A 15,390-nucleotide genomic window follows, 5' to 3' on the forward strand; every position below is an offset into this window, starting at 1 on the left:
CACCAACCCAGCCACGAAACCTTTTTGTCCTACAATCTGTCATGCCTGCAAAATATGTTTAGGGCAATGGTGGCATGAAATTGTGGGAGTAACCATCCAATATTTGATTTAACTTAAGGCCCTCTCCATGAGATGGAACCCACACCCAGCGCCGCTGGAGTGAGCAAGAACCTGAGAGTAGAGACACTGAGGGTAAAACTAAACACTACTGGTAGTAAAAAAAAAAAAAAGTAGTAGTAAAATGACCCCTAATGATATTCTGCTATACTCACGGACTGATGCCTGATTCAGCCCTCATCAGAGAGGCTTCCTCCTTCAGCAGATGAGAACAAATACAGAGACCCACAGCCAGAGATTATGCAGAGAGACAGAGACAGAGAGACAGAGACAGAACATCGAGACAGACTTTCGAACACACAGCTCTAAACAGGCTGTCTCCATCAAATTCTTCCCTCAGAACTTAGAGAAGCCCGTGGAAGAGGAGGCAGAAGAAGTATGGGAGACAGAGGGGATGAAGCACACCAGGAGGACAAGGCCCTCTAAATCCACTAAGTGAGGCTCATATGACCTCACACAGAAACTGAGGCAGCAAACATAGGGCCTACGTGGGTCTGTACCAGACCTAGAGGGCCCTCTGGTTTAGAACTCTGTACCAAGGTAACCATCTACAATGATCTTAGGAGACCAATAAATTATTAGGCTAATTTGGAAACTCGCAGAAACTGTTTTATTTCAACTGTATTTGACCCCAGATAAAAGTAACAGTAATGATGATCATCTGAAAAAAAATAGCTTTGCAGGCCTGCCTACAGCCCCGTCTTCTGCAGGCGTTTTTCTCAAAGGAGGTTCCATCCTCTTCAATGACTCTAGCCTGTGTTGAGTCAACATAAAACTAGCCACCATAAGTGACCCCTTGTCACCTTGACACACAAGCACATCCCTGTTAAGCCACAGCCTTTCCTTTCTTATTCATCCTAAGATGACACATTAATAAAGACATCACAATATAAAACATTTCACAAAGTTAAAAAAGTCCCGGAGCCTTTAAAATTCAGACACTTAAAAATTCCAGTCTCTTTAAACTATCCAGGCTCTTTTTAAATCCAAAGACTTTGAAAAGCTAGCATCTCTCCACTGTGAGTGGTGAGCTTCTATAATCAAAAAAATAAGTTAAATACTTTCTTACTCCAAGCAGGAAGAAACCACAGTCACAATGGAATCAAAGCAAATCCACTCCAACTGTGTAAATAACTCAGTGTCGGGATCTACTCACGATCTTATGGGCTTGAGTTAAGGCTCTCCACCCCTGCAACACACACTGCCTGTCTTCTAGGCTCAGGCCAGCTCCACCCAATGGCTGCTACTGTTCTTGGTGGTCATTCCATGGGACTGGCATCTCCAAAATGCTGGGGTCTTCTGCTGCAATGGGACTGCACTTTCACCATGGCTTCTCCTGGGCTCTCTTCATGGATCTAAGCCCCAAATTTCTCTATTAGCCCTTCAGTCTTGGGCCTTCAACTGCTACTGAGGCTGCGCCTTCACTAATGCCCTCTGGTCTCTCATAGTGCCAAGCCTCAGCTGTTCTTTATGACCCTGTAGTATAGGACGACGGCGGGGCTGCGTCCCCAACACCCAGCCGCCTGCCCGGCTAGCTTTACCCCCGAAATAATTACACGGAAACTGTATTCTTTTAAACACTGCTTTGGCCCATTCCTATCTAGCCTCTTCTAGGCTAATTCTCACATATTAATTTAGCCCATTTCTAATCATCTGTGTAGCGCCCCTAGGTGCGCTTACCGGGAAGATTCTAGCCTAAGTCCATCCTGGGTCGGGGCTTCATAGCATGCGTCTTCCCTGGAGCAGGTAGCATGGCGTCTCTCCTGCGTCTGCTCCGGAGAGGAGAGCTGTCGAGTCTGACCTCACTTCCTCTTCCTCCCAGCGTTCTGTTCTGTTTACTCCTCCCACCTATCTCCTAACCAATGAGAGCCAAGCAGCTTCTTTTATTTTAACCAATGACCTTCCTCCATCATGACCCCTTCATGCCCTCAAAACCAGCATCACCTTGAGACTCTGACACTATCAAATTCAGCTACTACAAGGAGGCGCAACCTTGTCCAACACAGTTTCTGTGTAGTGACTCTGAGGAAACACTTCCCAGGAGATTTCACCTCAACCATGCCGGTCTCTTCTCAATCACTGCTAATTTCTCAGCCCCAGCAGACTAACATCTATTGTCCCAGCAAAGCAAAGGTTTCACATTAATGGTTCTGGTGTCTTATTAACCACAGCTGATTCTTTGGCTGCAGCTGACCAGACACCACAGGTTCTTCACATCAATGGTCCCACAGAGTCTTTGCTTCCCTCTGAAATGCCAAACCAGGTCTCCATCATCTGCACTGCTCTCGACATTCTTATCTTCTTCCAATGATGCAATAGAACAACTTACCGCTCTTGGAGTTTTCGGCCTTTCTGTCCCAAAGTCCTTCCATAATCCTCTACAAGCCATGATGGGGTCTGTCACAGCAACCCTGGGACCAATTACTGTTCTAGTTAGGGTTTCTATTGCTATATGAAACACGGTGACCAAAGTAAGTTGGGAAGGAAAGGACTTGATTTACATTTCCCCATCGCAGTCCATCACTGAAGGAAGCAGTCAGGACAGGAACTCAAGCAGGGCAGGAGCCTGGAGGCAGGAGCTGATGTAGAGGCCACCACAGGGCACCGCTTACTGGCTTGCTCTTTATTGCTTCCTCGGCCTGCTTTCTTATAAAACCCAGGACCACAGGCTGAAGGGTGGCCACACCCACAATGGGCTGGGCCAGCCCACCCCAACCACTAATCAAGAAACTGCTCTCTGGGCTTGCCGATAACCCTGTCTCTTAGAGGCATTTTCTCAATTAGGCTCCTTCCTCTCAGGGGGATCTAGTTGTGTCAAGTCAACATACAACTAGCATAGGTCCTAATCTCCCTTTTGAGGGCACCCCAACGCATGACTTGACTTCCATCTCATGGTCCCCAACCTACAAAGATTCCGTCATTTTCCAGCAGTTCCACAGTCTGGGAAGCAAGTTTTCATCAAGCTTCCAAAAGAGACCACCAGGTTTTCTCTTGAACACGGAGAGCCCCTTTAGAACTCAAAGCTAGAATATAATGGCATCATGAGAAGAACTAGGCTTTCTGCTTTTACCCATCATCCTTGTCTTCCAACATTGGCCATTTACACACCCGGAGACACTTCATACATGTGGGTACCCCATACCTACTCAGTTCCATCATTGATCTCCCACACAAAAACTTCCTGGCAGTTCCATAGGCCTCAGGATGCGCATGCTAGAGACTTGATCCTCTCTGGAGTGGATAGACTCCAGAATGAAGCCAGTACTGGCCCTGGATATAGCATGGAGCTGTTTGGATGGGGATTTCTCAGCGGTGTGGGTATCTAGAGTGCGTCCAAAAGGGAAAGCAAATAGGTTTTACATTCTTTGGACTGTGAACATCCTACTGTAAAGGGAGGGATGGAAGATGGTCCTCGGGCATCCCAAGGACACATATCACCCAGTGCAGGAGACTTCTTGCTGTTCCTCAAGGTGCTACTATATTTTGCCATGGTGCGAAGGAGCTGAAGATGCCCCTGTGTGCCTGGAGCTGAGCAGAGCTTTTGTGGACATCGTAGGCACCACCATTGGTGGATTTTGTGCAGGCTCACTCCATCAGCTCATTTCCTGGACCCCTTTGAGTTCTGTTGTCAGAAGTAGCGTTTGCCAGAGTCTCCCCATAAGTGACCATTCTGCTTGGGTTGCAGGATCAGTGATGTTTAAAAGAGGGCAACGGCCCTTCAGTGAGTATTTGGCATGCACCTGGGCCTTTGCTGGATAATCTGTGTACTCATTGCTGGGGAGATGAGCTACGTCTCCTCTGAAGAAGAAATGGGTTCAGACCAGTGTAGTTGAAGAGCTACAGGAGCTGCAAAGCCGACAAGCAGCAGAAAACAAGGTCTGCCTGGCATGCAAGCTGTCGCCATTTCTGGATGGCTCCCAGGAAGAAAGAAAAAGAGGTCCTCCTCATGTTCAGGGAACAGTGTCATCATTGTTCCCATGAAGGCATATGCTGTGGCAGCCGCAGGAGAAACTGCTCAGATTCTGAAATCCCAGAATCTGCAAGTGTTCCTGCAAGGTTGGACAGTGGAGAGGGCGCTGGGGATGAGCCTCAGTGTGTGTGTGTGTGTGTGTGTGTGTGTGTGTGTGTGTGTGTGTGTGTGTATGTGGCCCTGGCTTAGGTCCTGGCACTAAAGAGCCAACATGTATGCCAAGAATATTCTCTATTGTTTACTGCAAACTGGAGAACACAGGGTTGGGGACACTGCTTTTCTCCGGTACCCTAAAGGTGGGCACAATGTTACGTGGATCAGATTCCCCAGATGCCTGGGGTGTAGATAGTAGATTGGTGCTGTTAATTCTTTTTCATATCCTCCTCTGTTTGGCAGCTCTTCAGAAGGACCCTAGTCATTGAATCAGCAAGATAAAGATAACCAAGCACTTCCTCCCAGGGTTCCCTCCAGCCTAGCTAGTTCTACAGCATGAAACCCTTATACTGGATAGGAGCAATCTTTGTATGGGACACCCTGAGAGGCTGGTGGAGCCTCTGTGGACTGATTGGCATTGCACGCTGATGGCACCCTCTGCTCAATTCAGTCTCTACACTGTCCCTTTCTCCAGTGTGCTGTGTCAATAGTCTTGTACACTTCCAGACCTGTCTCAGTATCTGTGTCCCAGGGAAACCTACTTCCTGCAAATTTTCCTACGTCACGGGGAACCAGAATAAGCCATTTGAAGCCAGTCCACTTGGAACTGGCACTGGGACCACTGATATTTATATTTTATTTTCCTGCATTATCACTTACTCCCACCTGGCATGGGATATGAAGCTCAGAAACAATAGTTACAGGGAGAGATAAAATACAAATTTCTAATATTGCTCACATTGGGATTAGCTAAGTCTGAGTAACACTGCTTCCATTTTCTCTAGTTCTCCAACTGCTCCCCTGCACCCCAGTATTCAGTTCTCTCCTTCCCTTCCATCCTTCTCCTCTCTCGGAACTTAGATTCAGAGCAAGTACATTACTCCACTGTGCAGTCTGCCTGAACCACCTCCCCATTGCTTCTTCAGTGTCTCTTCCTCAGAAAGCCAGGGGCCATTTACAGAGCCCATTCCTCTGATCAGGGTCAGCTACTGCTCTACTGAAGACTCACTCACTCCTACAGCGGAGGATCCTTCCAAAAGGCACCCCAAGAACACTGGCCAAACACAGTGTTTTTTACAGTTGTATTGTCTGTTGGGTATCAGGCATCCTAAGAAGTGTTCTGCCCACACTAACATTGTATTAAAGTGGTAAACTGTGAAAAACATCAATTTCCCACTTTAAGTAGACAATTCAGTAGGTACACACTCATAATACCGCACACTATACATTATCCACCCACAGAACCTCTTCATCTTCTCAAATACAAATTCTGCGCATGTTGAACAATAGCGCTCCGTTACCCTCCCCAGCTCACGCCTGGTAAGTAAGTGCTATTCTACTGTCTCTGATTCGACTATGCCAGGTGCCTCCCATAAGAAGGATCCGATAGCACTTGTCCTTTGGGTTCTGAATTATTTCACATAGCATAATGTCTTTGAGGCAAGACCATGGTATCTTAATTTCCTTCCGTTTCAAGGCTGAACACAATTCCATTGTATGTATATAACATGTTTCATTAACCCATCAGCTGTTAGGTGTTTTAGAATATTTTTATCTTTTGCATTTTGGGGGTAAGGCTACCATGAACATTAGTGCACATACAGTCAGGCACCACTTATGACAATGATATCCTCCGAGAACTGCAGCTAGTTGAATTTGTGGGTGCCACATTACAGAACACGCTTACACAGACCTAGAGAGTAAAGCTCAGTCACTCCACGTGGCCTTGGGATGTAGTCAAGAAATAACATTAGTTGCACGAGACCACGGCCACAGAAAGAGCAGATTTAAAGTCAAATTTAAAATAAGTATGAAGTATACACTTTAAAACAATAGGAAATATAGCAAACACATAAACTAGTCAGTCGTTTATTATCAAGTATAATTTATGCTGCATAATGATATGCCCTGTTTTTATTGGATGGGCTTACTTACATTAGCATCTTACTAATTACTTACTAATGGGGTAACTCTTGCACTGTGAGCTCAGCTGGCCATAGCACGTTAAGCAATAGGAGTCTGTGAGTTTCATTTGAACCTCAAGAGACCACCCATGGGCATGAGGCCCACCATTGATCAGACTGTCCTCTGCTGGGCATGGTTTTGACTTAAGAGAGGAAGTGCTGAGTTATGGGGTGATGGCAAGTCTGACTTTTTAAAGGAACCACTCCATTGTTTCCAGAGTACTAACAAGTCTTTCTGGGGGGAAAGGATTGCTTTCTTGGTTTGCAAACTGTCTGGATTCTCTCTTGGAGAGACACTATGCCTATGGCCCTGAGTGGTCCTGAGGTAAATACAGGTTAACGTGACCTGGATCCATCATCCCTAAATTCCACAGTGACCTCATTTTGTAGAGTAAGTGGGAACGGGCCCCCTGCTGTTGGTAAGGGAGACAATGCCCTGAGTCCAGCAGGCCTCTGTGGAAAGGGCTGTAGCTCTGAGCCAGGAGTCTTGGAAGAATCATTCTGAGCTGAGAAGAGCGATCTCCGTCCCTCCAGTTAGCGCACTGAGTGACTTCCCTCCCTCCCCAGCTGAGGGCCCGTTCATCCTTCAGGACTAGTTCCCACACCCCCACTTTTCCCAGGCAATTCCGACCCTGTGTCTCCTTCCCCCAGTCAGGAATTAGGTGCCCCTCTTCTGTGAACACCCCTGCTCTGCAATCTCCCCACCATTTCTCTTAAGTACCCTGTTTCCACGATGTCAGAGGCAGTCAGCTGAGGCCTGCACAAACAGCCACCTGGAGAACTATTAAACATTTGGGTGCCTTCAAGTCACTAGAATTTCTCCTCCGCTCCACGCTATGTATTCAGTGCTTCTGAAATACACATTTCCCCATTACTTAAACATTAATTTTATATAGTTTGCTTGTGTGGGGGAACACCGCAGTGTACCTGTGGAGGTCAGGTGACAACCCTCTGGGGTTTCTACCATGTACGTTCAGGGTACTGAATGCAGTTATCAGTCTTGCTGGTCCCATAAAACATGCATTAAAAAAAGCCCTGGGCAGTAATTCTTTTTTGGCTGATTCTTATGATCTTTAGCTCTTTGAAGATGTCCTCATTTTATTTTATATACAGTTGGTACACAATAAAAAAAATGAACACATAAGCCAGGTGGTGGAGGGCACACATCTTTAATCTCAGAACTTGGGAGGCACAGGCAGGCACATCTCTGTGAGTTCCAAGGCCATTTTGGTCTACAGAGTGAGTACCAGGACAGCCAGGGCTACACAGAGAAACCAAAATCAACAACAAAATGAAGAGATGAATGAATGAATGAAATCACCTGTTTCCTCCTCTGTAAAAGGAGCTGACTGGCAGCTCTTCCAACTTTCCCCTGGTTCATTTCTCATCAAACTATAAAACGGAGCTATTTTGCCTCCCAAATACTAGGATTGCAGCAGCGCTCAATCCCGCAAACTCAAGCACACGAAACTAGCGGGGGGGGGGGGGGGGGGGGCCTGCTAATGACGACTTAGTCCAACCTGATATTAAGTAAATGACTCAAGATTCATGAAGACCCACAGTTTTTTGCAAAGTACCAATTTTGCCTAAGCTAGAGACACAAAGAGAAACATCCACATTCGCCCGTGTCAATTTACTGTGACTGGCCATATGTTCTGGAATTAGAAAGCTAGGCATTACGGGAATACAGAGGGCACAGGGGAGCGGGGAAGGAGTGGGGGGGGGGGTGAGGAACTCATCTGCTCTCCACCTACCTGGAGCATGCCTACAACTGCCAGTACTTCCCTGACTCTGTTTCAGCCACTTCCTGCTGATGGAAGGCAGGGGCTTACTAGTGCCTGCGGAGCATGCGCATGCGGTCTGCATGCGGTCTACAACCAGGCCGCATCTCCCTCCCTCGCCAGCACCTTTCACTCTTTCCCCTGCAGGTTTCGAGGCAGTTCCAGTTTCTCATAAGTGCCGTGGCCTGAGAAAAATGAAGGCATCCATTACTTATGAGCTCTCAGCATTTCCGCGGAAAAAGGTTGGCTATGGCTGCCAAGATCCAGCAAATATTTGGTTAGCTTGGAAAGAATGGGTGCTCATTTTCCAGTTCTCACAGCTTTCTGTATGCCCAGTTGCTTTTATTAAAAATGTTAAATCCAGAGATAAAGTGGAATGGCACTCCGGGCTCTCAGCATTCATCTGTATCCCGGGGAGCAGAACCCAAGATCTAAACAAAGAAAAGCTCAATCAACAGAACTCATGAATTCCCTCCAGGAACAGGACCTTAGGTTGCTGAAGAAGGATCACAGCGGCTCCTGTCCGCAGCTTCCTTTGAGTGGGTACTTACGGGATAGATTGGAGACCCTCTTTCAGCCGAGGAAGGGCCCCCAGGCCAAATCCTGCTGCCCACCGTCCCTTGTTTTTGTACAATGCGTGAATACTTTTTAAGAACATCTTTTTAAAATAATGCTTGAAATAGCTGGACTTAAAAAAAATAAGGATATCTAAAAATGAGGGTACGTTTCAGGTTTGCATCCATCAACAAAGTTTTGTGGGAACACTGCCACGCCTATGTCTGGGCGCTGTCTACAGCAGCTCTAAACTGCAGTGGCAGAGTGGGCGAAAGGGGGACCAGGTAGCCCTCCACGTATAAAATATGCACCATGTGGCTCTTTGCAGAAGCAATTTGCCGAGCCTAAGAGTAGGGGATGAAAGACTTCACGTTCTGTTATCTGAAGTAAAAATTATAAAATATAGATGCTCAGTAAAAATAATTATAAAGTACACACCTGGCTACCCCGGCACTTGGACAAAGGGGTGAAGCATTCTCTCGGCAGCTCTGGGTCCCAAGAGCCTCTCCCCTTCAGGGATTTATGGTAATGGCTTCCCCGCTGCTCTTTGCAACACTACCACCTAAACTAGGGAACTGAATTGAATTTTGCTTGTTTTAAAGTAGCCGCACTGAGTGGTCTCTCTTTTCTCAACCGGGTTTGGGAGGCTGCCGTGTGGGACTATGTGGGACTCCGGTCTTGTCACGGGTCCCCTTCGTGGTACCTCATTCATTCTATCATTTTGGCAAGGCTCATTGGTTCACTTACCTATCAGTGGGTAGTTGAGTCACTTCAGGTTGGGAGCTATTAAAAAACTACAATAAACACCTTGCACCTGAGCATCCTTGACTTCTGGACAGAGGAATGACATTGTTGGGACATGGGATTTGCCTTCCACAAACTCTCCCACTTATTCCCCAACAGTAGTGATATTTCATTTGTATTTTAATAAATAAAGCTTATCTGAAGGTCAGAGAGTAAACCAGCCCCACTGGTCAGCCTTACAGACCACGCAGTGGTGACACACACCTCTAATCCCAGTAACCACGCTGCTTTGTCATAGAAACTGGGCGGTAGTGGTGCGTGTCTTTAACCCCAACCCTAGAGAGGAATATAAGACTGGAGGAGACAGGTCTGTTTCATTCTGAGATTCTTGGAGGCAGGATTGCCATTTCAGACTGAGGTAGCGGTAAGAGCCAGTGGTTGGCTGTTTGGTTTTCTGACCTTCTGGTTGAACCCCAGTATATGCCTCTGGGTTTTTTATTAACCATGATACACCCAACCGTACCCTTGGGGGAACAAGCCACATCCACAGCAACTGTTGCTTGAGGAAGCCAAGGAATCTCTTCATTCTGTGCCCAGTCTCTGATGACAGGGAACCCAATAGAATACCAGCCATCTAGGTACCTTAAAATAACTCTTTAAGTCTATTTAGCCCAGGCTGGCCTCAAACTCACATCCATGCCTTTGTGATGCGGGACGGTCGGGTGTAAAGCTAGCCGGAAGTGCCCAGCAGCTCTCAAAAAACGCAGCCCACTGCTCATCCCTACACCTTTGCCTCCCGAGCGTGGGGACTGCAGGCAGGTGCCAGCTCTCCCAGTGACCCTCATAAGTGCCTGTGCTTGACTAGCAGGCTGTGGGTGCCAAACCATCTTGACCACTCTCCCTGATGCCACAGAGCAGTGATTCCCAACCTCCTTACGCTGCAACCCTTGAATACCATATAATTATTTTGTTGCTACTTCATAATGCAATTTTGCTACTGTTAGGATGCATAATGTAAATATCTGCTATGCAGGCTACTGCGCCCCCCAGGTTGAGAATCACTGGTATAAAGGCCACAGTACAGCAAGGGATTTGGGGGCCTTCTAAGAGCAGAACGCCAGGGCAGGGACCACTGTCCCACGAGGCTGCAGGGATTCCAACTGCGGCGATCTTTGGAGGCCGATGGTGCCGTCTTTCCCTGAAAGGTTTTAGGAGAACGGGACTGAAAACCCACCCCTCCCACCCGCGGTGCATTGGAAGCCCAGCACCTGGGGTAGCAAGCACCAGAGGCATTGCTGGAGCATGATGCAGCGCTCTGCTGAAAAAGCACAAATAAACTCCGAGCCCGCGCACACATTTATCCAGTTTGTGAAGTGGATTAATAGAATAACCAATAAAACATGTATAAAAGCTTTAATTAAATGTGATGAAATAAAACTTCATGTTTTATTTATGGACACTCCCAACATGTAAAGGATTCGGGGAGACATTCATTTTTACTGCCATTTCGTCCTCATATCTATAATCAAATCCAGGCTTCAGTTCTGGCCCAAAGCGATGCGGCATTTTCAAGCTGGCCTTGGACCCCCCCTCCCCATCTGCTTTTAATTATAATTACCATCCCCAATACAGAGGAGGCTGGTGACAGAACTGAACAATAAAACAAACAAACAAACAACACTGGTTGCCATTGTTTCAAAGCCACTGCACTGAAGGAGTGCTTCAGGCAGGAGGGGCGAGCCTCTAAGTTCCAGTTTTATTCTGTGCCAAGTACACCATCCCTTCATTTTTTTGCTTTTGACATAAAAAAAGGACTTCATGAAACAAGACAAAATAACTTATGATTATATGAAACATAACTGTGACAAATCGCAAAACTATACATATTAATAGAAAAAAGTGTACCTAATTCCTTAAAAGATTTCCGACAACCAGCACCAGATGCGCTCTCCACCCCAGCCGGCCCCATCCAGCACGAGAGACGCAGCGCCTCTCTCTACGTGAGTATATATATAACAATGTAGAAGGGCCTGCGTGATTTATGGGAAACAGACTTCCACGTTCCCCCCTCCCCAAAGTGCTTTATGTCAGCAACATTACAGAGGACACTTCTTTGTCTGTACAAAATAAATCTCTTCATTTTTATACTCCCCATTTGATCCAATGAGTTGGGTTTTTTTTCTCTTGCCCTGTTACTCTAAATGCAGCAATGACAACATGGGTCTAAACAGACACATCAAATACCAAATCTTAAAACTGAACATTGCGGAGGCTATTGTCCATAAGTTCTGTGACAAGGAGGCTGGTTAGCCCTGTCCCAAGCTTGTATTAGTGAACTAGAACCCTGGCCGGTTGGACACTTGAACTAGAGATAGCCAACACTGGAATCGGGATTTTTATCCTGTGATCTGCCACACACTGCATTGTCCACTTGAAAATCAGCTGGGTCATGGTGCAGACCGCATAAGGGACCGTACCTCTCAGGGCCATGAGATATTTAAACAGTTTTTAAGTGATGATCAGAGCGTAAATTACAAGTGACACTTTGATGCAGTCCCTTTAGGGAGTTATGGCAACGGATGAAGCAATGAAATGTCTCTAGGCACACTGATCTGTTTTGTGTAATGGGATAATTGGATTTGGGCTATGTGTGTTTTCACCAGCATTACTTTTTGTTGTGTTTTTGTTTTTAAAGGAGAATGACGATTTCCATTTGGATGTTTATAAAAATGGCTACCCATCAGGACTAAAAGGGCCCAGAAATGGAAGGGAATAATCTATGTTTTTTAAGCTTGATTTTCACTGCTTTAAAAACATGGACGAAACTATGTAGGTCAAAGTAAGTGAGGGGCACATTTCAAGCTTAGGAGAAATTCTGGAACCTAAGGATAGACAGAGTTTGTGCAATGTGAAGGACCCTGAATGTGACATGTCACTAGGCCCTGCCCACAGACCAGTGGCTTTCAGGAATACACTGAGGACCTTCAGTGGGGCTGCAATGGACCTGGCTCAAAGCATGCTTCTTTCTGACAGCAAGAATGTCCTTCTGTGGCTGTCTATGGGGCAGAGACTGGATGAATGACCTAGTAAGAAGGCCTTGATGACGCCAGGTCCTCTTAGGTGATCCAGGAAAGGAGCAGTGCCAGGCGGGAGGCCACCATGAGTCCAGAGCCTGGCTCACGAGCCCATGTCTCCACCACAGGGGGAGATGTCATGTATGGCCCTGTGCTTCTGTTCCCTTCTATGATGCTCCGCCTACTCATGTAACTCTACAAGGTGGAGCGGGCAAGAGCCTTTCATCTGTTCTTTCCTTAGCACCCAGATGAAATGTGCCCAGGGTGCCTTGTGAAAGCTTTAGGGTGTAAGAACTGAACGATGCTTCCCTTGAGAGTAGGGTCTCCTTTTCTTTCTAGAATGTGACAGAAGTCAAATGAGGGCCGCTACCAAGTAAGTCAGTGTTAACGTAAGTGTGTTCTTGCTTAGCCCAAGTGTAATGACCCAAGCAGGTCTTTAAGGGTGGTAGTTTTAGCAGCCCGAGAGCTCACCTATGGAGGTAGCCTGATGTGCCTTCTTCCTTAATGTTCAGAAGACCCGAGAGAACTCAAGGTCTTGTGCCTCAGATGTCTACACAATAGTTCACCCCAAGAATGCGACCTTTTCAGCAACATCAGACCAAGCCATAGGCTGTGAAACTAGAACCTACACCTGGTTCTTTATCTACCCCATCCAGTGGCATCCGGAGTGAAGCGTGGGAAGAGGTGGAACTCTTCTGATTTGGGACCTGTCTGATTTGGGACTCACAAGCCTGTCTATTAGAGCACAGGCAGTCTCAGGACCCCCAAACACTGAGCTATTTAAGGTCACAGTGACCCCAGTTTCATAAAGAATTTAGCTGTAGTTCCATTTGAAAAAGCATTTTTTTAAGAAGCAAACAAATCCTGAAATATGAGTAAACCAGAATGCTGGAACTGAGCAGCTTTTTGGGGTTTGGCTTATTTGTACAGCCTCTGCCCTAGGACACAGACTCTTTTAAAGTACCTTTCTGTCAGTGGAAAATGATGTCGTGTTTAGGCTTAACATAAAAAGGCGAGGTGCTTTGTAAAAAATTCCAGGCCTTCAAAGATGAGTTCCAAAAAGTTGCCTTCTTGAGTCTACCTTTTGTGAACATTCCCAAGAGTTGACAGGATTTGGGGATGTCGGTACAGCTGAAACACAGTTAGGGAAGGAGGAGAGGACGTGAAAATGCGGAGAAGGGCAGAACACAGGAGACGGACAGATGAATGGACCCCTGGAAGGAACTGGGCAGAAGGCACGGAGAATAACTGGACCACAGGGGTGCTTGGCTTGGTTTCTGAACAAAGCCACGCACAAGCCTCAGTGTGTCCCAGCTCTCGTGATTCCTGGTCTATCCTGGGCAGAGCACTAGAGCAGAGGCAATGCACAAACCATCACACGAGACGTTTTTCAGCTGGAGTCATCGAGCCATCAATACATGAAAGTTACTATTAGTTTTTAAGATGTAGCCCTGGCTAGACTGGAAGTCACTGTGTAGACCAGGCTACCTTCAAACTCAGAATGCCTTCCAAATGCTGGGGTTAGAGGAACAAACCACCAGACACAGCACTTAAGGGTTCTTGTAACAAGCCTGGAGGGAGGCAGGCAGAGGGTGTGTGTGTGCACGTGCGTTCATGTGTGCATGTGCACACACGCACAAAACTATTCTGCTTCCCTCAGATAACCTTTGCTAAACTGCAAAATTAGGCCAGGAAGAGTTACGGCTGTGGTAAAATACACGCAGCTGGGGTGATTAAAAGGGTACTGACTTATAACAAATGAACAAACCTTTAAATATTTTTCCTTTAAAAGTAGATGTAAAAAGCAAGTCTTTAAAGTTCAAAACCAAAGTAGGCCGGCGAATATAAAACCTTATTTTGCCAGTGGAGGAGCAACTGAGGAGCAAAGAGTTAGCATGGGCTACGTAAGACAAATGTTGAAGCCAGAGTTTGAGTGCGTCTAAGCCACACCTGCTCTGGACGTGCATTTCCCTCACTGTCCTCGACTGGGCGAGCGTCACTCAGCCAGGAGGGAAAACAGGGTGAGGCGGCACACCCGGCCTCTGGGGATTGGGCATCTTCCCCGCTTTCGAGCCTTCAGCAAGGGTCATCCCATTCATGGACACATTCACTGGTGTCTTTTGAAAGCTGACAGGCAGGAAGTGACAGGTATCTTTAAAGCGAGACTCTAAATTCCCTTTGAAAAGAAATTCCTGCTTGTCACCTGGCCCAGCAAACTGAGGGAAAATGGAAGAGGTGCGGGCATTTCTGAAAAGTCAGAACCGACCATCCAGTCCCGCCTTCCAGAGACCACGTGACCCTACTGGCTCCACGGATTTGGTTGACATCCTTCACACATCTTGTGAGAGTATGAAAATAAGAGGTGATGAGCGACTCAAAGGTCCTGGATGCGCAGGAGAGACCTGCGGAGCCTTCTAGCCTTCGGTATACACGGAGGACAGCTGACTGGGACAGCGGTCCACAGCACTGAGCTGCAAGAATGCGGGATCTTCAGGGCCACTGCGGAGAGGTTCCCCAAAGAGGCTGGAGGAAGCTGAAGGCAAATCGTACACTGGAAGAGAAGGAACACAGACAGACAGTCAGTCAGTTCCTGCGCTATGCGGTCCCAGTGGCTACATAATACACCCATGCTACCTACAGATGCTGGTGGGACCTAGGTGTGTCCTTGCGGAAGAGAATGGTAGAAGAGAACAGCTTGAATGGATGTGTCTTAACACAAAACCTTAGCTGAAAAGATGAAGCTGAATGACCTTAATGGAAGTAAAAAGTGTTTTAGAATGGAATGAGGGGTCACAACAATAAAGCTGAGTCAGGAGAAAGAATGGAATTTACAGATGGAGAAGTAAGGGAAGAATGTTCCAGAAGGAGGAAACAGAACTAAAGCAGAGAAGAAGGGACACGTGGGATCAGGAAAGTGAGTATAAGACAAAATAAAAGTAAGATGAAGGGAAAGTCTGTGCGGGCAGGTCTGGAGAACTTGACTAGGTAGTCATGAGCCTTACCACTGTGCCAGAGCAGGGAGCTTGACAGGT

At 46.8% G+C, this 15,390-nt stretch overlaps 1 protein-coding gene across 3 annotated transcripts in view; it reads right to left on the bottom strand.

Annotated features, from left to right (window-relative positions):
* Window positions 1-10,711: 10,711 nt before the first annotated feature.
* The window catches only part of Glis3 (GLIS family zinc finger 3), a 420,852-nt gene continuing 416,173 nt past the window's right edge, over window positions 10,712-15,390 (bottom strand). For all 3 annotated transcript variants that reach the window (XM_075973782.1, XM_075973783.1, XM_075973784.1), the window contains one exon: window positions 10,712-14,909. In XM_075973782.1, coding sequence (XP_075829897.1) covers window positions 14,773-14,909 — 137 coding nt within the window. In that variant the 3' untranslated portion in view covers window positions 10,712-14,772. The remainder of the gene's footprint in view (window positions 14,910-15,390) is intronic.

The sequence above is a fragment of the Microtus pennsylvanicus genome, chromosome 5, assembly GCF_037038515.1.
Source record: "Microtus pennsylvanicus isolate mMicPen1 chromosome 5, mMicPen1.hap1, whole genome shotgun sequence".
NCBI classification, from domain to species: Eukaryota; Metazoa; Chordata; class Mammalia; order Rodentia; family Cricetidae; genus Microtus; species Microtus pennsylvanicus.